Source organism: Mobula birostris, chromosome 1 (genome assembly GCF_030028105.1).
Source record: "Mobula birostris isolate sMobBir1 chromosome 1, sMobBir1.hap1, whole genome shotgun sequence".
In the NCBI taxonomy this organism is placed as follows: domain Eukaryota; kingdom Metazoa; phylum Chordata; class Chondrichthyes; order Myliobatiformes; family Myliobatidae; genus Mobula; species Mobula birostris.
In genome coordinates, this window is record NC_092370.1 from 185,624,834 (window position 1) to 185,647,933 (window position 23,100).

The 23,100-nt window shown below is 39.0% G+C and overlaps 1 protein-coding gene across 2 annotated transcripts in view; it reads left to right on the forward strand.

Moving 5' to 3' along the window:
• The window catches only part of nubpl (nucleotide binding protein-like), a 47,640-nt gene extending 25,044 nt beyond the window's left edge, over positions 1–22,596 (forward strand). For both annotated transcript variants that reach the window (XM_072267313.1, XM_072267317.1), the window contains 4 exons: positions 5,683–5,768; positions 12,961–13,081; positions 13,250–13,332; positions 19,196–22,596. In XM_072267313.1, coding sequence (XP_072123414.1) covers positions 5,683–5,768; positions 12,961–13,081; positions 13,250–13,332; positions 19,196–19,258 — 353 coding nt within the window. In that variant the 3' untranslated portion in view covers positions 19,259–22,596. The remainder of the gene's footprint in view (positions 1–5,682; positions 5,769–12,960; positions 13,082–13,249; positions 13,333–19,195) is intronic.
• Positions 22,597–23,100: the final 504 nt, after the last annotated feature.

A 23,100-nucleotide genomic window follows, 5' to 3' on the forward strand; every position in this document is an offset into this window, starting at 1 on the left:
TCAATTGATAAGCAAATTTGAAACAATAAAGAAACTACTGGAAATGTTTAATGCTCAAGCAACATTTCTGGACTGCGAAACAATTGATGTTTGGGGTCGATAGTCTTTAATCTTTCATCTTATCTAGGAAAAGTTAGAAATCAATATTGCAGGAAAATGGACCAGTGCATAAAATAAAGGAAATTGAGACCAAGATCGATGGTCCTAAATTATGATAACATTGGCTGAGAAAGGTTAGTAAACCAAAATTCAGGAGGAAAAAGTGCTTCACCTTCCATCTGGACAGGTTGTAATCCTCAGGCCTCAACAGCAAATTCCAAAATTTCAGAGAACCAGCCTTTCTGGTTTCATCAGTACTAGGCAGTCCTGATGAAGGTTTATAAGCCTGTAATTTTAAGTCTTCTGTTTACCTTCCACAGTGCTGTTTGTACTTTCAGCATTCACTTTATTTCCAATTTCTTGCAGCTGCAAGGTGTTGTATTTCACAGTTTCAGCATTATTGCTTTAGAACATAAGATATAAGAAATAGGAGAAGGATTTAGGCCATCAAGTCTGCTATGCCATTCAGTAAGATGGCTGATCTGGCTGTTGGCTCAGCTCTACCTGCCTAAGTTCTCCTGCTATGCAAAAAATATATCTGTGTCTTAAGTGTATTTTATGAGGTAGTCTCTACTGCTTCCCTGGGCAGGGAATTCCACAGATTCACTATTCTCTGAGAAAAACAGGTTCTCCTCATTTCTGTGCTAATTATATTCCTCTGAATCTTGAAGCTATGTTCCCTAATTCTAGTTTTACTTATCAGCAGAAACAACTTTCATAGGCTAAACCCCAAATCTGAGGAATCAACCTGGTGAACCTCTTCTGCCCTGTCTCCAAAGCCAGTATATTTTCCCTCAAGTAAGGAGACCAGAACTGCTGACAGTACTCCAGGTGCCATCTCACCAGTACCCTGTACAGTTGCCACATGATCTTCCTGCTCTTAAATAGAACCCCTCTGGTAATGAAGACCAACGTTGCTTTTGCCGTAATAACCGAGAAGAACATGGTAACCTTCCCCAATGACTATTGTCCAGTAGCACTTGTATGCACTGTGATAAAGTGCTTCGAGCGGTTGGTCATGAAGCATAGCAACCCCTGCCTGAGCGACCTGAATTCACTCCAGTTTGTTTATTGTCACAAGTTAATAGCAGATGCCATTTCATTGGTTCTGCAATTCTGGACAATGAAGATGCATACATCAGGAAGCTATTCATTGACTACAGCTCAGCGCACAATACTATCATTTCCTGAAAACTCATCACAAAGCTCCAAGATCTGGGTATTGATACCTCTTTGTGTAAGTAGATCCTGGATTTCCTAACTTGCAGACCCCAGTCAGTACAGATTGTCAATAACATGTCCTCCACAATCACCATCAGTACAGGTGCACAAAAAGGCTGTGAGCTCAGCTTCCTGCTCTACTTGTGTAGTACTTGTGACTGTGAGGTTAAGTACAACTCCAATGCCATAATTAAGATTGCTGATGACACCACTGTTGGCCGAATCAAAGGTGATGACAAATTGGCATATTGGAGGAATATTGAAAATCTGGTTGAGTGATGCCACAACAACCTCTCTCTCAACATCAGCAAAATTAAGGAGATACTTATTGGCTAGTAGGTGCCAGTCTTTATTCAGGGATTGGAGGTGAAGAGGGTCAGTTGCTTTAAATTCCTTGGCATTAATGTATCAGAGGATCTGTCCAGGGACCATCATGCAAGTGCTATCATAAAAAAAAAGCACGACAGTTCCTCTACTTAGAAGTTTGCATAGATTCTGCATGTTACCAAAAGCTCTGACAAACTTTTATAGATGCACAGTGGCGAGTCTCCTAACTGGTTGCATCATGGCCTCTTATGGAAACACCAATGACCAGGAATGGAAATGACTACAGAAAGTGGTGGATGCCCCAGTCCATCATGGGCAAAGCCCTCTCCATAACTGAGTATATTTACATGTGCGCTGCCACAAGAAACCAGCATCCATCATCCTCACTATCCAGGCCATGAACTCTTCTCGCTACTACCATTGGGCAGGAGGTACAGAAGTCTGAAGTCCCAAACCACCAGGTTCAGGAATGGCTATTACCCTTTTACCATAAGGCTCCTGAACCACTGGGTATTTTCACTCACCACAACTCTGAACTGATTTTATGACCTCACACTCATCTTCATGTTCTCCTTATTCTTTGCAGTTGTACAAGGCCTTGGTGAGACCACACCTGGAGTATTGTGTGCAGTTTTGGTCCCCTAATCTGAGGAGAGACATTCTTGCCATAGAGGGAGTACAAAGAAGGTTCACCAGATTGATTCCTGGGATGGCAGGACTTTCATATGATGAAAGACTGGATCGACTAGGCATATACTTGTTGGAATTTAGAAGATTGAGGGGGGATCTTATTGAAACGTATAAAATCCTAAAGGGATTGGACAGGCTAGATGCAGAAAGATTGTTCCCGATGTTGGGGAAGTCCACAACGAGGGGTCCCAGTTGGAGGATAAAGGGGAAGCCTTTTAGGACCGAGATTAGGAAAAACTCCTTCACACAGTGGTGAATCTGTGGAATTCTCTGCCACAGGAAACAGTTGAGGCCAGTTTATTGGCTATATTTAAGAGGGAGTTAGATATGGCCCTTGTGGCTAAAGGGATCAGCGGGTATGGAGAGAAAGCAGGTACAGGGTTCTGAGTTGAATGATTAGCCATGATCGTACTGAATGGTGGTGCAGGCTCGAAGGGCCGAATGGCCTACTCCTACACCTATTTTCTATGTTTCTATATTTTTAAAATTTTCATAGTTCGTCTTGTTTTGCACATTGGTTGTTCGTCAGTCTTTGTTTATGTATGGTTTTCCATAGTTTCTATTTTAATTTCTTTTTTTCATGTAAATGCCTGCAAAAAATTGAATCTCAAGGTAGTATGTGGTAACATGCGTATATGTACTTTGATAATGTTGAGTGGCTCTGCGAGCTGGCTTGTTAGCTTGCAGACATTTCGTTACCCAACTAGGCAACATCATCAGTGCAACTTCGAGTGAAATGTTAGTGATCTACATTGTTCATTTTTATGTCTCCTGTGATTTGTGTGTGTGTATGCCATTTCTACGGGTTATCGATTATGTAATCTGGGATTGGCTCATTAAAATCTGGTTAGGTGATAATTGTTATCCTGGCTGTTAGTCCCCAGTTGACCGTTATGTCGTTGTGTGTGTGTGTGTGTGTGTGTGTGTGTGTGTGTGTGTGTGTGTGTGTGTGCGCGCGTGTGTATGTATGTGTGTGTGTGTGTGTATATATATATATATATATACATACACACACACACACACACACACACATATGCGGTGCGTGCTAATCACAGGACACATAAAAGATGAACGGTGTCGATCACCAACATTTCATTAGAAGTTGTATTGATGATGTTGTCTAGCTGGGTAATGAAACGTCTGCAAGTTAACAAGCCAGCTCTCCGAGCTACTCAACAACAACATCCTCAATCTGAGCTACAAATCAGGTTGTAGCTCATCTTAAATGTACTTTGATAATAAATTTATTTGAACTTTGAACCTAATGCACCTGTGAATCAACCTTTTGCGATTCACATACAATCACTCCCAAGTTCCCTTGCACAACAGTGTGGTACAATCTTTCACAATTTAAAAAAAACAATCTGATCGTCTATTTTTCCTTCCAAAATGGCTGGTCTCACATTTACCAGTGTTGTACTCCATATGCCAGACCCTTGCCCACTCACTTAACCTGTCTACATCTCTCTGCATCCTCTGCACAGTTTTCTTTTCCACTCCGTTCACTGTTATCAGCAACCTGAGAACACTATGCTTGGTCCTCTCTTCCAAAGCATTAACATAGATCGTGAGTATTTTCAGGCCCTGCTCTGACCCCTGTGGCACTCCATTCACAGCTGTTTGATTTCTAACATTTCCATATTCCAATGGAAGCTTATCAACATAAAATATCAGCTCCTTTTCTCTTTCCATATATGCTAGCCTGGCCTCTTGTGTATTTTTAGCTTTTTCTTATTTTTACTATTCAATAAATACTGCTTGAAATATGACTTATCAGTATCATTACCTTGACTAAAAAATAAAGTAAAATATTTAAAACAGCAAACAACCTGCAAGAGAAACTCAGTGAGTCAAATAGCATCAGGGAGTAGGAATAGTGGGGAGGAGAGGGAGGAATTGTCGATGCTTCAGGTCAAAACCTTGCCTTGGGAAACCACTGACTTCCTCCAGCAGATTTTATTGCTACAGATTCAAGATCTTCAGCCAATTTCAAAGTACTCAGCTGTAGCTTTACATAGCTGGACTAGATAGAAAAGAAGCATTTTTTAAACCATGACATTGCTAAAAATGCCCATACTTGAGACTTCATAATTGAGAATTCATTTTATGCAGTTTCTGAAATGCTTTTATTTATAATGCCTTGTAAAAGTATCAGCCCTCAACCCTTTGTTCACATAAATGGGTATTACAACTAGGGATTTTGATCAATTTAACTGAGATTTTAATTTGTGAATCATATGCTCCTTGGATAAATTGTAAAGCATGAAAAAAAAATAATAACAGTTCAAAATCTGAAATGTCTGCAGTTCAAAAGTATCTACTATCCTTTGCACTATCCTTACCTCTTGCAGCCTTGACAACCAGTAGTCTTTTTAGTTAAGTCTGCATTAGCTTTGCACAATGTGATTGAGCAAAACTTGCCCATTTCGCCTTGCAAAGTTGCTCAAAATTGCTTAGATTTACGCCACATGCACAGTTTGGTGTTGAGACCAAAAAGTTCCACTTTAGCCTCATCCGACCACAGGAATTTCTTCCAGATCTTTACAATATCTTCTAAGTGACACTGGAAAATCTTGATGGGCAAGGATATGTTTTTTTTTAGCAGTATGTGAGATGTAAATCTTATACTGCACATCAGCCGGGAAAACCAACCCAACTATAAAGTATGGTGCTGGAAATCTGGTCATGATTGATGGGAAAATGAATGTTGCTAAATACAGAGAAATCCGGGATAAAAACCTGCCAGCCTCTCTTTGAAAGCTTAAACTGTGGAGATAGTTTGCCTTTCAACAGGACAATGACACACTGCCAGAGCAACCATGGAGTGGCTTCAAATGAAGAAGAAAAAGAAGAGTGGCCAGTAAGAGCCCTGACCTTAACACGTTCGAACATCTCTGGCAAGACTTCAAGATTTCTGTCCACTGCCACTCCCCGACTAACCTGGCACAGCTTGAGCAATTTTGGAAGGAGGAGTGGGCAAATTTTGCTCCATCACGTTGTGCAAAGCTAATAGAGTCTTTTCCAAAAAGACTACTGGCCGTAATAGCTATAAGAGGCGGTTCAACTAAGTACAGTACTGGGGAATGGGGGATGAATACTTTTGACCTGCTGACATTTCAGTTTTTGAATTTTTAGTTTTTCATGCTTCACTATTTTACCCTTTTTGGAATCTGCTGTGAAAAGGAGAGCATGTGATCTACAAATAAAATTTCAGTTAAATTAATCAAAATCCCTGGTTGTAATGCCCATTTATGTGAACATATGGTTGGGGACTGAATATTTCTACAAGGCACTGTAACTTCAGAAAGATGGCACTCTAATGGAATTTACTGTACTTGCCTTTAGGAGCTGTTATTGTTTCTACTCCCCAGGACATTGCTTTGTTGGATGCACAGCGAGCAGCAAAGATGTTTCAGAAAGTTAGTGTTCCTGTAAGTACAATTTATCGAAAATATGTCTTGTTTTAGGTTCATGATTAAAACTGTATTGGGAATACATAATTTTATTCATATTGTTGCATGATATTTAATTTCTGTAGCAGCTAAAAATAGCATTGTTGAATTTGGGTTATGAAGGACTTTCTACCTTCTAATTGCAAAAAAATTTGTTTGCAGAGAAAGTATTTAGAAATGGGATTCTCTGATATGAATAATTTTTCAAATGGAATCCATGGATTTTTTTTCATTTTGCTATCTAAGTTACAGGTGTCCCCCACTTTTCGAACATTCGCTTTATGAAACCTCACTGTTATGAAAGACCTACATTAGTTCCCTGTTTTCGCTAACAGGAGGTGTTTTCACTTATGAAAAAAGCAGTGTGCGAGAAAAAAGTAGCACACGCCCCAAGCAGCTGCTGTCCCCCGGATTCGGAATGGCATTCTAGCCGGCATTGCTTAAACACGTGCCTGTGAGCAGCCGTTAGCAAGATGAGTTCTAAGGTATCGGAAAAGCCTAAAACAGCTCGTAAGGGTGTTACACTTAGCGTAAAGCTAGACATAATTAAGCGTTTCGATCGTGGTGAATGAAGTAAGGACAAAGTGAGTTTGGCTTGTGGAAGTTGACAAAGATGATGTTGAAGAGGTTTGGCATCCCATGACCAAGAACTGATAGATGAAGAGCTGATGCAATTGGAAGAGGAAAGGATAACAATCGAAACCGAATGTAGTAGCGAACGGACCGAAAGTGAAGTCGTCCAGGAACTGAACACGTGAAGCAACTGCATGAGATTTTCACTGCAATGATAAAGTACAACTTTAATTTTGAAAGAGTACGTTGGTTTAGGGTATATTTGCAGGATGGTTTGAGTGCTTACAAAGAACTGTATGATAGACAAATGCGCGAGGCTAGCAGGCAAGCATACTGTCGTTTTTCAAGCCTTCCACATCAGCCACAGCAGATGACAAACCTCGACCTTCGACATCGAGGCAGGCAGACATAGAAGAAGTTGACCTGCCTGCCCTGTTGACACCCCAGTGCCCTGACACCCCAACCCCTGGGCCGCGGACAGATACCGATCCATGAAGAATGCAGCGGTAGCCGGGAGGCACCCAGAACGTCTTTAAGAAAAAAGCCGAAATAAACAAGCTAATTAATTAGGTGTCACCCAGCACGTAAATGTTGGCCCAGGTCAGAGGCAATTGCTGGTGTGTCGCCTCTGATCTGGGCCGACATTTACGTGCTGGGCAGCACCTAATTAATTAGCTTGTTTATTTCGGCTTTTTTCTTAAAGACGTACTGGGTGCCTCCCGGCTACCGCTGCACCCCTGCATGCTTCGCGGATCGGTATTGGTTCGCTGCCCGGAGGGTGGGGACCACTGCACCACCCCAACCTCCGATTCAGCCTAACACGCCATCATCAGTGTGCTTGGCGCTGTCTTCCTGATTCCCGTAAGTAATACTACACTGTACATACATTATTTCTACTTTATATAGGCTGTGTATTTTTATGCGTTATTTGGTATGATTTGGCAGCTTCATAGCTTAAAGGTTACTGGAGAGTGCTTGCGCCGTGTTTCTGCCAAGAGCGCTTGCATGAGACTTTCGCTACGGAGAACAGTGCAGGCAAAGATTGTAGAGAAGTATTTCTACTTTATATAGGTTGTGTATTTATCATATCATTCCTGCTTTTATTATATGTTACTGTTATTTTAGGTTTTATGTGTTATTTGGCATGATTCGGTAGGTTATTTTTGGGTCTGCGTACGCTCACAAATTTTTCCCATATAAATAAATGGTGATTGCTTCTTCGCTTTACGACTTTCTGGCTTATGAACTGTTTCATAGGAACGCTCTACCTTCGGGTGGTGGGGGAGACCTGTATTTGTAGGAAAGCAGTAGTAGAATAAAGGAAAACCAGCATATGTGTAGAGAAAATAACTACAGAGACTTGATGGACTAAAACTTTCACTGGATAAGGCAATTGGTATGAAATTGAATAAGTCAAATTTTGTTATAGTTTCTTTTTCTACCAATTTTCTATATTTCTTCTCTTCAAGGAAAAATTAACTACTGAATGATGCACAATTCCATAGCAGCTTAGAAACTGTAAAGGACTTTTTATAAGCAACTAATTCCTGATATATACTGTAAGCTGGGACACAAAGAATGAGGACACAGCTAGTTGGGACATTGTAACCCATCTTAATCTTGTCAGCGCAGATGTAGCAATTATTTGATAATGATCTGCAGTTACAATTTAATGTCTGACTCTATGCAGCCTATGTCTGAGGGAAACTTAATTTACTTATGACCTTGAATTGTAACTCCTGTAAACTTCTTGAACTGGAACTAATTCTGGATTGGCAATGTAATGCCATGGGTAATCCACTACTGTAAATGTTACAACATTTTAGTCGTTATTGGAGATTGCAACATACAGTTCAAGAGTATTTTTCTGTGCAATTGTGTGGCTAATAGTAGAAAGAAGAAAAGCAGCTTTAAAATTTTATCCAAGGTTATAATTTGAAACTAGCAGTGGATTATGTGGGAAGCACCTGCTGGGTTCCTCAAATTTGTGTAGGACTTCCAACCGTTTTGAGGCATACAGCGAGGTAACTAGCCCATCAGCCTGCCTAGTTAGTACTAACTTCTTACAGTTCCCTCCAGATTCAGCCACTCGCGTACATGTTTACAGCGACAAATTAACCTATCAATCTCTATTTTTTTGGATGTGGCAAAAAACTCACATGGTCACTGGGAGGAAGTGCAAAGTACAAACAGGCAGCACCTGAGATTGGGTTTGAAACTCTGGTCAGTAATGCTGTGCCATTCCAGTATGCTGCCCATATGACTGTAAGCTTATTCAACAAAACAACAGTTGTATCTATTTAAGATAGTTACATTAATAGATACAAAATTGAAAAATCCAACTCAAATGAAATGAAACAAACTATGTAGGATGGCGATATCTTTAACTGTTTAAATTGTAGAATTATTATTCCAAGTAGAGCTGCATCATGGTAAGCTTGCTTTGGGCTCTGAATCACATCAATAAGATGTGATATAGAAGCTGCATATAATTCAACATGCACAAAATGCTGGAGGAATTCGGCAGGCCAGTCCTGCTGTAGGGTCTGAGCCCGAAATGTTGACTGTACTCTTTTCCATGGATGCTGCCTGGCCTGCTGAGTTCCTCCAGCACTTTGTGTGTGTTGCTTGGATGTCCAGCATCTGCAGATTTCCTCTTGTTTATAATTCAACATGAATCTGACTGGATGAGTATGTGTAGTGTTACGTACCCCGTAACTGGGTTGCCAAACCAGCAGAAATGGAACGCTCGTTGGAGTCTGTGATTACTAGGGACTAATAAAGTTTTATCAAAGAAATAAGTAATACAGTACACATTGCAAGGATATAAATGTAACAGGTTAGCAATGATAATACACACATATACACAGAAATAGGGTAATAGGAATCAACCAAGCTCTATCACAGTCCAGGGGTAAAATGATCAGTCTTAAGTAAAGCAGAGTTCAGTTCAGTTTATGCAGTTTGAAGTAATCGCTGTTGTTGTACCGTTGGGGGGGGGGGGGAGAGAGAGATATGCAGTTGGTTTCGGGCAGACCTTTTGATGTTTTCTGATCCCGCTGTGGTCACCGACTGTGACCCCTCCGTTCGGGATACGATCGTTCTTCCGCGGTGAATCTGGCACCCAGGCAAGGGCGGACGCACACCCCAGGTTCCCACCGATCGTACCTTTACACCCTGTGAGCCTCTGACAGATTCCTGCGAACCGGTCCTCCAAACTCTCACCAACTCGTGGGGGCACACTGCTCTTTTCCAGGGTCTCTGGTGTGTCGTGCCTTAGCAAACCTGCTCTTTTTATCTCCCTGCTGGGGTATCACCTGTCCATCAAACTTCAAACAGTTCAGGTTCAAAGCAAACGGTCTGTCAATATCTGAATTGTGTTTCTTTCTCGTTAATCTCTCTCTTCTCTCTTATTAGCATTTTGAATGTTTCTCCATTGTCTTCCGTTATCTCTCTCATTAGCATCATCCATCCGGTAGCTCTGCTTGGCGTCACACATGACAGTAGATAATCTATGTCTTAGTGTGAGAAAAGTGTAACAGTATGATATTTTCACTTATCCACTTCATGTGTATCTCTGAATAGGAGAGTTGAATAGATTTTCAGATTCAGTTTCCAGATACTGTTGAGGTGTATGTTCATGCCTGCATCATATGTTGGTATTTGGGCGTTGTATTAACTTTATAAATTAAAGTAAGTTTTTCTGGATCCTTCAAAGAGAAAAAAAATACAGTACTATTATTTTCTAGTGATTAGTAGCGTGCCACAGGGACTCAGTGGAGTGTTGAGTCCATTGTTGTTTGTCATTTACATCAACGATCTGGATGATAATGTGGTTAACTGGATCAGCAAATTTGCAGATGATCGTTGTATAAGAAGTTGTATAAGACATGGTGAGGCCTAATTTGGAGTATTGGTATTGGTGCAGTTTTGGTCTGCTATCTATAGGAAAGAAAAAAAAGGTTCAAAGAGTACAGAGAAAATTTACAAGTAATTTGCTGGGTCTGGAGGACCTGAGTTACAAGGAAAGATTGAATAGCTTAGGACTTTATTCTTTAGAATGTAGAAGACTGAGAGGAGATTTGATAGAAATATACAAAATTATGAAAGTTGTAGATAGGGTAAATGCAGTCTTTTTCCACTGAGGTTGGGTGGGACTACAACCAGTGTTCATGTGTTAAGGGTGAAAGGTTAAAAATTTAAGGGGAACATGAGGGGAAACTTCTTCATTCAGAAGATCGTGAGAGTGTGGAATGAGCTGCCAGCACACGTGGTGCATGCAAGCTTGATTTCAAATTTTAAGAGAAGTTTGGATAGGTACGTGGATGGTAGGAATATGGAGGGCTATGGTCCTAGTGCAGGTCTCAGGGAGTAGGCAGTTTAAATAGTTCAGCATGGACTAGATGAGCCGAAGGGCCTGTTTCTGTGCTGTACTTTTCTATGATTCTATAACTAAGAATGCTACATTGTGACATTGAAGTTAAAAAGCCTTATTTTAAATATGGTCAAAATTTGTTTTGAAGTTGAGAAAATACTAAGAAATAAATCCAAACTTTGATTTACTTTGAGACTTTCACAACCAAAGGATTGGGAGCCAATAAATCTTCAACAAAAGTAGGGATGGCGCGTAGGCATTTAGAGCTCACAAAATTAAATGCTCCTTGTACAACGTAGAGCAAGGTTCAGATTACTGAATATTTTGAAGGGTAGATGTTTTGAAGTTTGTTATGTTGACAAGAAGGGCTTAGAGCATTGTTGTCTCAAGTCTAGTGATGTAATATTGTAGAATTAGTAGTATGCCTTCAGCCGGATATTGGATCCAAAACTATTCAGTTCAAGAGAATGCGGAGATTTTGCATTCTGGGTCCCAAGGTAACTGGTTGACAAGGATGTACGGATCACAGATACAGCTGACTTCCTCTAGGTTAGAGTTGAAACCTAGTTGAGTTTAGTTCTGATGTTCAGAGTAAATTGTGGGAAAATTACCTTCATGTAAAAGAATGGTCGGTAACAGAATGTTATTAGGAATAATTATGAAGAGACCAAATTGGAATACTGGTTATCTATGAATAAAGAGTTTCTGTTGACTCCTTGTATCTCTAGATGATCAGGAAATAGCATATAATTGATAAATCTTTATTGAACAAACTTGAAGGGAATTGGAGTTGCCAGTGAAATATGAAAATAAGATTGCTAGTGATGTTTTCACCACAGTTGGATTGGGGGGGGTGGTAGAGTTATAATTCAAGGTTATTCTCAGAAGTTAAATAAGTACTTGATGGAGAAGGATGGCATCTTGTCTCTTCTTCAAAGTCTCAGTGGGTTTAAAAAAGATCAAAAATGGGCAACATACCTTGGTTATGAGAGACATCCCCAGGAATGAAGTTTGCAATTTTGACCAGTGTTTTGACTAGGACAGAAGCAGGATTGCCATGAGTAAGGAATTTTAACCAAGTGGATGAAAGAACTGTGAAACAGCAATACTTCGCAAGTTTTGCAAAGATTGGGCAACAGTTGGTGAATCTGGATGGATTGATGTTGAGTTTTGTGATGATGTAGGTTGGGGTGAAAAGAGAATGCCAATCCCTAAGGAAGAAAGTATTAATTAAATCTGTTAGAATAAAGGTGAAAAGAGGTACTGTATGACTAAAAAATTAAAATATTAAGCAGTGAATTTAGAGGACATTTGACTTTGTGAGCAGATGCTTCATAATTGGATAATTAATGTATGAGTGGGAAGGTCTCTGGGAGAACCTAAGGAAGTAGTGGCAGCTGTTGCGTATGGAGTCTCAACTTGGAGACCAAAACATTTGTGAATTCATAACAATTGAGGTCAGAAGAGTGGGTGGATTTGGGAAACAGAATATTAAGACAGTATTAAGAACCAGGGTTGGTATTGAAGTGACACAAATTTATTTCAACATGGAATCCTAACCACAGACACAGAGGCCCTTTATCCCATGAATCCATAATGAGTTTGAATCCTAAACAATTGTCTTCATTTATCAAAGAGAATTTTTGTTCCAGAATTAAGTAAATCCACTTTTAGAGCCAGGATTATTTTTTGGACAATTGCAGTCCAAACTGTGTCCAATTAATTCTGTTTTTTAAATGTTTTTAATGTTCCCTTCTGAAAAGTGGGAGGAAATTTTTTTTAGAGAAAGATAGTAAATTGGCTTGGAACTAAAGTTATACAATACAATGTAGTCCTGACGAAGGGTCTCGGCCTGAAACATCGACTGCACCTCTTCCTACAGATGCTGCCTGGCCTGCTGCGTTCACCAGCAACTTTGATGTGTGTTGCTTATACAATACATTATGGTCACAAATCCACATAAAGCAACAAGCATGTGCTAAATATAAATGGAAAATTACTGCAGTCTTGAATCATCAATTATGTATCAATAGTGAACCTGCTGATGTACAAACAAATTCTCCACAATCAGAACAGTAATCACTGAAGTGTATTGTGGCTGCAGATGATCAGTTGATCAAGTTTAGCTTTGTGTCTATCCAATACCATACCCTTTTGATAAATGAATATACATAAATTAGAACTTCAACATCTCTAAAACTTAGCACCTCTTTCTTTTAACAGGTTCTCGGTATTGTTCAAAACATGAGTGTTTTCCAATGTCCCAAGTGCAAACATGAGACTCACATATTTGGGGCTGAAGGAGCAAAAGAGCTGGCAGCAAAGCTTCAGTTAGATGTCCTAGGTACAAAATTAACGTATCTTTCATACTAAGTTGATTGAGGCGCAATGTGAATCTAAAAGCAGTTATGATCTTGCATCTGATTTCTTACCATACAAGATAACGTTATTTTGTCTTAAGAATTATGTTTCATCATGTCTAGAAAATAAAACTGATTTATCTTTTTTTCAGGTGATATTCCACTACATATAAATATAAGAGAAATGTCAGATAAAGGCCAACCTATTGTTGTATCTCATCCAGACAGTCCAGAGGTATGGTGCATTTTAGTTAGAGCTTTTTAATATTTATTTCCTCCACTTAATCAGTGCCAACAAAATCTCAATACTTAACATAGTACTGTAGTGTTTTTAGTATTGCATATCTCATTTAAACTTCAGAGAAATCTAGCTAATTATTTTGTGCATTTCTATATAGATCAGGCAGATGAAATTTAATGCTGAGAAATGCAGTGATACACTGACAAGAAGAATGAGAAAACAAAATGTAAACTAGAAGACTATTCTAAAAGCATTTCCAGAACAAAAATCTGGGGTCAGTTTGCACAGTTGATTTGAAAGGGACAGAGAATTTTGAAAAAGTGGTTAAAAACCATATGGTATGCTGGTATTTAACAAATAGAGGCTCAGATCTCAAGAGCGAGGAAGTCTTGATGAACCTATATAAAACGAGTTCAAGTAAAACTGGAGTATTGCGTCCAGTTCTGGGTTCCACAGTTTATGGAAGATGGTAAAGACAGAAAGGATTTACTAAAATGATTCTGGAGATGATGGGTTTCATTTATGAATAGAGACTGGAAATTCTGAGATTGAACTGAAGCAGTTTTAAGGGGTTCTGAAAAGTAAAAACTAGATGGAGATAAAATGTTTCTGTTAGTGGAATGATTGAGAACCAGAGTTTGGGGAATGAACATGACTGACTGTGGTGGGGGGGGGGGCAGTGTGGTGGATGTCTATGGAACATGTAGCTGAAAGAAATAGGTTGGATTGCTCTTGTATGGAGCCAAATGGCCTTCTGGACTGTGATCAAATCAAGAAACATGGAATGTTAAAAGGTCCTATAGACATAATTTCTGTGCCAAGTTCATCTCTATCAGTGAGACTACATAAGGTGATCTCTATCTAGCTCTGGAGCGCACAAGGTGCTGGGTCTGTCAGGTTTGACTATACAGTAATACTATGCTTGAAATAGAAAATGGATGTCCTTGTGCTTTCTTCATGACGTCCTTGTTGAGTTAAGCATCACTGAAATGTCAAATATTGATTGTTATCATCAGGATACATTCATCTCTAGACTTCCATAACAAAACAGTGAGTAATACTCAAAGCCTAAGGAATACCATTGATACAGTATACAGACGTTTGCGACTTCTGACTAAAGGCATATGCTGCTTTGATAATGACAAATAATAGATTGATTAACAATTCAGGACATTTACAAAGACAGCTGTGAAAAAAGGGCCCGAAGGATCATTCGGGATCCGAGTCACCCCAACCACAATCTATTCCAGCTGCTACCATCCGGGAAACAGTACCGCAGCATAAAAGCCAGGACCAATGGGCTCTGGGACAGCTTATTCCACTAGGCCATCAGGCTAATTAATTTGCACTGATTTGAGTGTAAACAAGGTTAATTTTCTTAGATTAAGACATTTGAAAGATTGTAGGTTTAGTTTGATGATCTGTTCATTTCACAAATCATTAGTTTTTTTTTATTCACTTATGGAATGTGGGCGTCACCAACTAAGCCAGCATTTATTGCCCATCCCTAGTTGCCCTTGAGAAGGTGGTGGTGAGCTGCCTTCTTGAACCGCTGCGGTCCGAGGTGTAGGTACACCCACTTTCCAAAGTTGTGTAAATCCTTATGGCTCTGGAAAGTGGTCATATTGTGCAGCAGCATATTGCTTTTGAACTACAGTAATGTGCAAAAGTCTTGGGTATGTGTAGATGTGTGTGTATATATACATAGTACTGTATTTGTCAATGTGAAGCGGAGAGTGAGTTTGTAAATCTGGCGGGAGCAAGCACTGTTGGGAATGGTGAGGGTGGAGCGCCACTGGAGGGTTGTGGCACAGATGGCAGATAAAGAGTGCCAGAGGTGGGTGGGGGGGATGGTGGCACAGATGCAGATAGACCCAGCCCTGAGACACCAGGCAAGGTCATTTGGGTCCAAACAATTAGTTTATTGATCATTACAGAATGTCTCTCTGGTTCTTCCCTCTGCCTTCCCCTTTTTCCAACCATGATTCCCTTCTCCCTGCCCCTTTCCCACTCTCAGTCCACAAAAAAAACCCGTATCAGAATCCAGATTATCATCACTCACATATGCCATTTTTTTTGTGGCAGCAATACATAGAGCTACTATTAACATGTCCTAGCTATCCAAATGTGTCTAAGACTTTTGCATTGTACTGTATGCTATCCTAGGGGTATGTGAGCATTGATTGGTGATTGTTTTTCACAGTTCAGTCAGAATTCACCAATCTACTTCCCAACTCTTTACTTCACACCTCCCCCTCCCAGTTTCACCTATCATCTTGTGTTTCTTCCTCCCCTTACCCCATCTTTTGAATCTACTCCTCATCTTTTTTTCTCCAGTCTTGCAGAAGAGTCTCAACCCAAAACATCGGCTGTACTCTTTTCCATAGTTGTTGCCTGGCCTGCTGAGTTCTTCCAGCATTTTGTTTGTGTTCATTGAATTGACTTTATTTCTTACATCTTTCACATAACATGAGTAAAAATTTTTACATTATGTCTCTGTCTAAATGTGCAATCATAGTAATTTATAATAATTTATAATAAATAGAACAGTCAATGTAACATAGAAATACACTCAAATCAGCCTGAGTTAGTCAGTCTGATGGCCTGGTGGAAGAAGCTGTCCCGGAGTCTGTTGGTCCTGGCTTTTATGCTGCTGTACCATTTCCCGGATGGTAGCTGCTGGAATAGATTGTGGTTGGGGTGACTCAGGTCCCCAATGATCCTTTGGGCCTTTTTTTCACACCTGTCTTTGTAAATGTCCTGAATCATGGAAGTTCACAACTACAGATGCACTGGGCTGTCCGCACCACTCTCTGCAGAGTCCTGTGGTTGAGGGAGGTACAGTTTCCATACCAAGCAGTGATGCAGCCAGTCAGGATGTTCTCAGTTGTGCTCCTGTAGAAAGTTCTTAGGATTTGGGGGCCCACACCAAACTTTCTCAACTGTCTAAGGTGAAAGAAGCGCTGTTGTGCCTTTTTCACCACACAGCTGGTGTGTACAGATCACGTGAGGTCGTCAGTGATGTAGATGCCAAGGAAGCTAAAGCTGTTTACCCTCTCAACACCAGATCCATTGTTGTCAATAGGGGTTTGCCTATCTCCATTCCTCCTGTAATCCATAACCAGCTCCTTTGTTTTTGAGGGAGAGGTTGTTTTCTTGACACCACTGTGTCAGAGAGACGACTTCTTCCCTGTAGGCCACCTCGTTATTGTTTGAGATTAGGCCAATCAATGTAGTGTTGTCAGCAAATTTAATTAGCAGATTAGAGCTGAGGATGGCGACACAGTCATGGGTATACAGGGAGTAAAGGAGGGGACTTAGTACACGGCCCTGAGGGGCTCCTATGTTGAGAGACAGAGGGATGGAGGTGAGGAAGCCCACTCTTACCACCTGCCAGTGATCTGACAGGAAGTCCAGAATCCAGCTACACAAGGCAGAGTCACGGCTGAGGTCTCTGAGCTTCCTGTCGAGTCTGGAGGGAATTATGGTGTTGAATGCTGAACTATAGTCCAAGAACAGCATTCTCACATAAGCATCCTTCTTCTCCAGATGTATGTGGACGGTATGTAGAGCAGTAGCTATTGCATTGTCTTGTCGATCGGTTGTGTCGGTAGGTGAATCGTAGGGGGTCCAGTTTGGGTGGCAGCATGCTGCAGATGTAGTCCTTGACCAGCCTCTCACAACATTTTTTCTTATTATTGAGGTAAGTGTGACAGGATACCAGTCGTTCAGGCATGTTACTTTGGTCTTTTTTGATACAGAGACAATGATGGATAATTTGAAGCAGTAGGGCACTCTACACTGGGAGAGGGAGAGATTAAAAATGTCAGTAAATACACCTGCCAGTTGTGCTGCGCACATCCTGAGTACTCGCCCTGGGATGCTGTCCGGTCCCGCAGTCTTGCGACTGTCCACTCATTGGAAACATCTGCGTACCTTAGCCTCAGAGATGACAAGGTTTCAGGCTATAACGGTGGCTTTCCTCGGAGGCTCAGAGTTAACGACATCGAACCAAACATAAAAGCGATTGAGCTCATCTGGGAGAGAGGCCGTGATGTTGGTGGCACCACTACGTTTGGCTTTGAAGTCTGCAGTGGTATGCAACCCTCGCCACAAATCACGTGTGCTATTGGTTGTGAATCTTGACTCAATATTGTCCCTGTATTCATTAGAAGAATCTGCTGTTTTCATGAGACTCCTGACTCATTAGGAGCTGATTGTCCTCTGAGCTTGTCCACGCCAAAGATTGGAGTGTCATTGATAATAGGAGTGTATTTTCACTTCTTTTGTGGTAAATATGCATCTTTTACACTGACTTCAAAATAAATGTTTCAATATAATTTGGACCCATGTAGGCTGTTTAGCTAGTTAATGCACTGCATTTGCTACCTGAAGAACAGTCTGTTCTTGATTGGAAGATGTTTGGAAGTTACGATTGGCCTCTGCAGTTGAGTTGGTCATGGTTGTGAGAACCATTTAGTGAGGCATAACTTCTTGGTGAAGTACAATCTGAGCAACACAGAGCACTGTCACTTTGGTACCTTGGCCATTGAACCACATGGTGTCAAATGCTTTTCTCATGGCACGGTTATGGAGAATGCAACAAATAAAGTATTCAACCCTCTCCTGGGTGTAGACACTGTAATCTTATCTTAATGACCCTGGTAGTCATCTCAGTTCTAGTCCACTAGGTTCATGACATTATTACAATAGGGCTCAGACAAATTGGGAACAAAGGAAGGAGGAAATGTTATGTACAACTTTGTGAGCTTTATAAATTGTGTAAATTGACAATTTCTGTGATTGCATAAAAACATTAATATTTGCCCATTCAGCACACAGTGTTGAACAGTGTAAAATCATTTTTGGGGCTTATTGTTTGCATTTTGAATTAAATTTTTCTTAGTGTGGATGTTTTAAAGTTCTTTTGTCCAGCCATGGAACAAAATTGGACTTGGAACTGTTTATCTGCTGAGCTTGCAAGTAGAATACCTTTGAATTACCAAATGGATAAATGTTCTCCTTCCACACATATGGGGAAAATTCTCTTTATTTCCATTTCAGAAAGTTCCATAAGTAGTGGATAGTTATAATAGAGAAACAGTACTAATCAAATATGTTATCTTGGAGAGGATTTAAAGTTAACTTCAGAAAATGCAAAACTTTTGACTACTGGAGTAAATGTTAAAAACAGTATTTATCTAATGGCCAAACCTGAACTGTTTAATTGATTAGGATTTTATCTTCTAGCTGCTTGTCAAACTTGTCTTTTTAACAATAATTTGAATGAAAATCAAAAAAACATGCTGCATGAAATTAGAATTATCAGTGCTTTAAGGTGAAAGTATATAGGGTTAATTTTTTGTTGCTGTTGGAGATGTCTCAAGGACCCAATTCTAAGACCATTGAATCTTTGTTTAAAGTGAGTTCATGGTGACTGATGGCCAGTGATTTGACTATAACATTTTCATTATTCTTTGCCCTCCTATTAATAACTAATATAGCTTGTCAATTGGTGAATCAATGGTGCTGAATTTTCTAAGGGGAATTGCATTTTGAGATGTGTCCAGAATTGCTTTCTTTTTAATTGATGAGCATGACAAATGATTGCCACAAGGAGTTACTTTTCAGAGTATTTTCTTTGTAGCAGAAATGCATACCTGCAGTTTGCCTCACACCGTGGTAGCGTTAGCAGCTACTCTGCCCAAACTGCTGATGTTAGTTTATTCACTTAACCATAGGCAAATTTTGAAGAATGTGTAGCTGTATGTAACTTTCAATTCTGCTCTTAAGAAATAACCATCAATACTCAATACCTAAATAAATCAAATAATTTTGTCTGCTTTTTCTGTTACAGGCTAGTGCCTATCTGAAGCTTAGTGCTGAGGTGGTGAAAAGACTGCCAACACCTTTTACATGAACAGTGAAATATTGCAGCCTGCAACACAATGTGTTTGAAATTGCTTTTTGTCTCAATTAGGCAAGTTAAATTCCTGCTGTGAAGACAGCTGCTGGACCAGATTTTAGCAGGTTAATGAAAACTGGAACACATCATGCCAACAGAAAATCTTGTGACATTATAATGAATGTTCTTGGAGCTATTAGGTTTCTTATCAAAATCAAGATTTAATTGTTGGTTCTAATGTGAAATTACACCTTCTACTGACTACAGTCAAATGTGTATATTGTGTTATCTTAATAAATATAACATTATTGAGAGTGCTATTTTTCAAAGAAACTCTACAAGGAATTAATTAAGTATTGCAAAAATTTGTTTTCTCTCCTACCCATAGTTAACAAAAGAGTTAGACGACTTAAGTTCAGTTCACTTGCTTAACTAAATCGTGTCCTTTTGTTGTTCTATACAACTTAATATGGTCTTATCGTTGACTGCATAAACATTATCTAATAGTTATGTCCTAATAATTATTTTTGAAGACTTGATAAAGAAGTTTTAAATTCGCATTTCAGAATTAAGTGTGCATTTTTTGACTTGGAGTACAAATCATTGAATAATGGGTATTATTTTAAATTTCCCCCTTTATATTTATACCTTTGTGACTTTGTCTCTTTACAATTGATATCATTTTTGTTTTTTTTTCTTTACATTGCCCTGTCCCCAACAATCTATTATTCCAATTTTCATGCCTAGAGATTACAGGTCTTTTTCTGCTGATAGTTGATATCAGCACAAGGCCAAAACACATAACTCACATAAATAGTGTGTATGTGTTCAAAAATTAAATTCTCAACTCCAACTTTGCTTGTGTCAAGGAGTTGACATGTTTAACATCTTGTATTTCAAGTCACATTAATATATTTTTAAAAGTTGGACTTCAGAAAAAACCTTTCTGAATGTACACTAACTCCCAGAAATGAATTGTCACTCTTTCCTGTCGCATTGTTTAAGAACTTAGATAATTTTTGTGAAATTGATCATGTCTCTATTAAGACAATGGGTAGAAGTCAGTAAATAGTTGAATAGATCTGTATAAAATAAGATCTTTTAAAAATTAAGATGACCTGCAATGTTTTTAAGTCCTAGAAGATGGAGATGGATTAATTCTCAGGACATGGAAGGATGCAATCCATTGTCAATGAAATTTATCACAAGGAAATTTATCACAAGGAATACCTAAACACAAGGAAGTGTGTGTTTAGTTTTATAGGCACAGGTATTGGTGAGGGGGACTGTATACAGTATTTTCCTCCTTAAGGAAGTCTACTAATTTCCTAAATTGTATTTATTGAATGAATACCTGGAACAGATGAGTTGCTTAATGAGGAAAGATGGACAGCCTTGGCTTCAATTTCTTGTAGTTTAGAACAGTAAGTGGTCATTTGATTAAAACAGGTAAGATCCAGAGGATTCTAGACATGATGGATGGGGGAAAATCTAGACCTAAATTTCAGTGTTTAAAAATAAGTGGTTGCCCACTCAAGACAGATGAGGCATTTTGTTTTCTTCTTTGAAGGTTGTGATTCACAGAACTCTTCTTTAAATGTCAGTAGGAACTGTATATTGTTAAGGCAGTGGTTATTCCTGATAAATATAAGGATGAAAGATTACTCAAGTAGATAGGAATGCTTAATTGTGGTTACAATCAGTGAGTCACTATCTTATTAAATGCAGAGGTTATGGGTGCTGCAAGGGCCTATTTCCTATTAATTCATATGTTTCTGTGCGATGAATTGTTTGAAGAACAAGGAAAGCAATGAAGGCTAAACTTCCACTTTAAAGTTGGGTTAAGAAGAAAAAGACCTTGGGGTGTTCACAGAGAATCCTTGAAAAGACAGAATATGTTAATAAAGTATGTTATCCGTGGTTTTGTGAATTGCTGCAGAGTTCACAATAAACTGGACGTTAAGCCAATTTAAATAACTTTTGAGTTCTAACATTTTGTCAAAATAAAATGCATGATAAAGTTACATGTATGTTACAGCATACTACCTTGAGATTCATTCGCTTATGACACTTACAGGAAAATAAAGATTCAATAGAATTTTATCAAAATCTATACATAAAGCAAGACTGACAAACAACCAATATGTATAAGAAGACAAATTGTGCAAATTAAAAAAATAGTTGTAAGGTCCTTGAAAGTGAGTTTAGCTTGTGAAATCAGTTTAGGGTTGTGGTGAATTGAGTTGTGCAGACTGGTTCAGGAATATGATGGTTCTAGGGTAAGAACTGTTCCTGAAACTGGTGGTATAGGAGCTAAGGCTCCTGTACCTCCTGTTTGATTATAGTAGTGAGAAGAGAGCATGGCCTGGATGATGGGGTCTTTGATGATAGATAGTGCATTCTTGTGGCAGGCTCTGGAAGTTTGCTCAATGGTGGGGAGAGTTTTGCTTATAATAGATTGGGCCATATCTACCACTTTCTGTGTTCTTTTTGTTCCTGGTCATTGGTGTTTCCAATCCAGGCCAAGATGTAGCCTGTTAGAATACTTTCCACTGTGCATCTATAGAGGTTTGACAAAGTTTTCCTAAGTGGGAATATCTTTTTCTTTCTCTATACACTAATATGTTAAAGAAAACAACAGAATCGGAGTCATGTGTTTTTGTTAGATGAGTTTTTGCACATTGAGTATGATACTTCATGATACAATCTTCACGGACCATCCTAGTTTGAATTAAATCTGCTAGATAAAGATACTTACTTTTATTTTGAAACTTTGTCAGTTCTATATATCTTTTCGCATCTTTTTGTTTTCTGGTTATTTTAGCACATGATCTGTTCTTTTAAAAACCTTCTGCTGTTGATCTTGAAGTGTCTGACTCTTTGACATTTGCAAAAGGTCACAAGGTTTTCCAAAACTCTCAATAGATTGTCTTTCTGTATTCATTAAGTTGGTTCATTTCTTTTGTTTTTCTATTCAAAAGACAATCCATTCAATGGAAGCAACCAGTGGAAATATACTGTATCCTTTCAAAATAAGGTTTGGTTCCTCTTCAAGGCTGCCTTAGAGCAGATCGATACCCAAACAAAATTAAATAACCAGTTTATTTTAAGAATACTTGTCTATCTTTTGTTCCATAGTTTAATGAAGTGCAATATAAAAATTATACAGGAAATATTTTCAGCAGTCAGATAATAGATAGTGGCCAGTAATTTAAAAAATAACTTATTCATTGTTCCTTGTGGTAAATTAGGGCAAACTATTGTTAGTAAGCATGAGATTATAAACATTTCTTAACCAGCTCCCTTAGTTGGCTGGCTGTTTTTAGAAACAAAACCAGAAAATACTAGTAACACTTAACAGTCCAAATGACTTTGGTGGAAGGAGAAACAGAGTTAATATTTCAGATTCTCCATTGGAACAGAAGTGAGAAAACAACGTGGTGTGGGGGTGGGGGGGGGAAGAATGAGAAGAACATAGGGAATGTATGTGATAGATGAGATAAGGATAATCCAAGATATTAATGACAATTCTTTTATGGAACAGTCTGCATGAATGCTTTGGAATTAATTTCAGCCCTTTTCTATTAGTATGTTCTAAGGATATCATATTCATTATGTAAAATTTATGTTCCAAATTATATTTTTAAAAATGAAACATGGCCAATTGTATGTTTAACTAGAGCAGTGTACCAGCTAGTCTGTGATATCCTCCAGCTGGGGTATAATTATTATCGAAGCAGAAAATGCTGGAAATGTTCAATGAAGTTAGACTCACATTTTGGACTCTGTTTTCCTTCCAATTAATTTAATGTTTTGGAGTTACAAAACATAACAGTGGTGATGTTTTTTTTAATGAA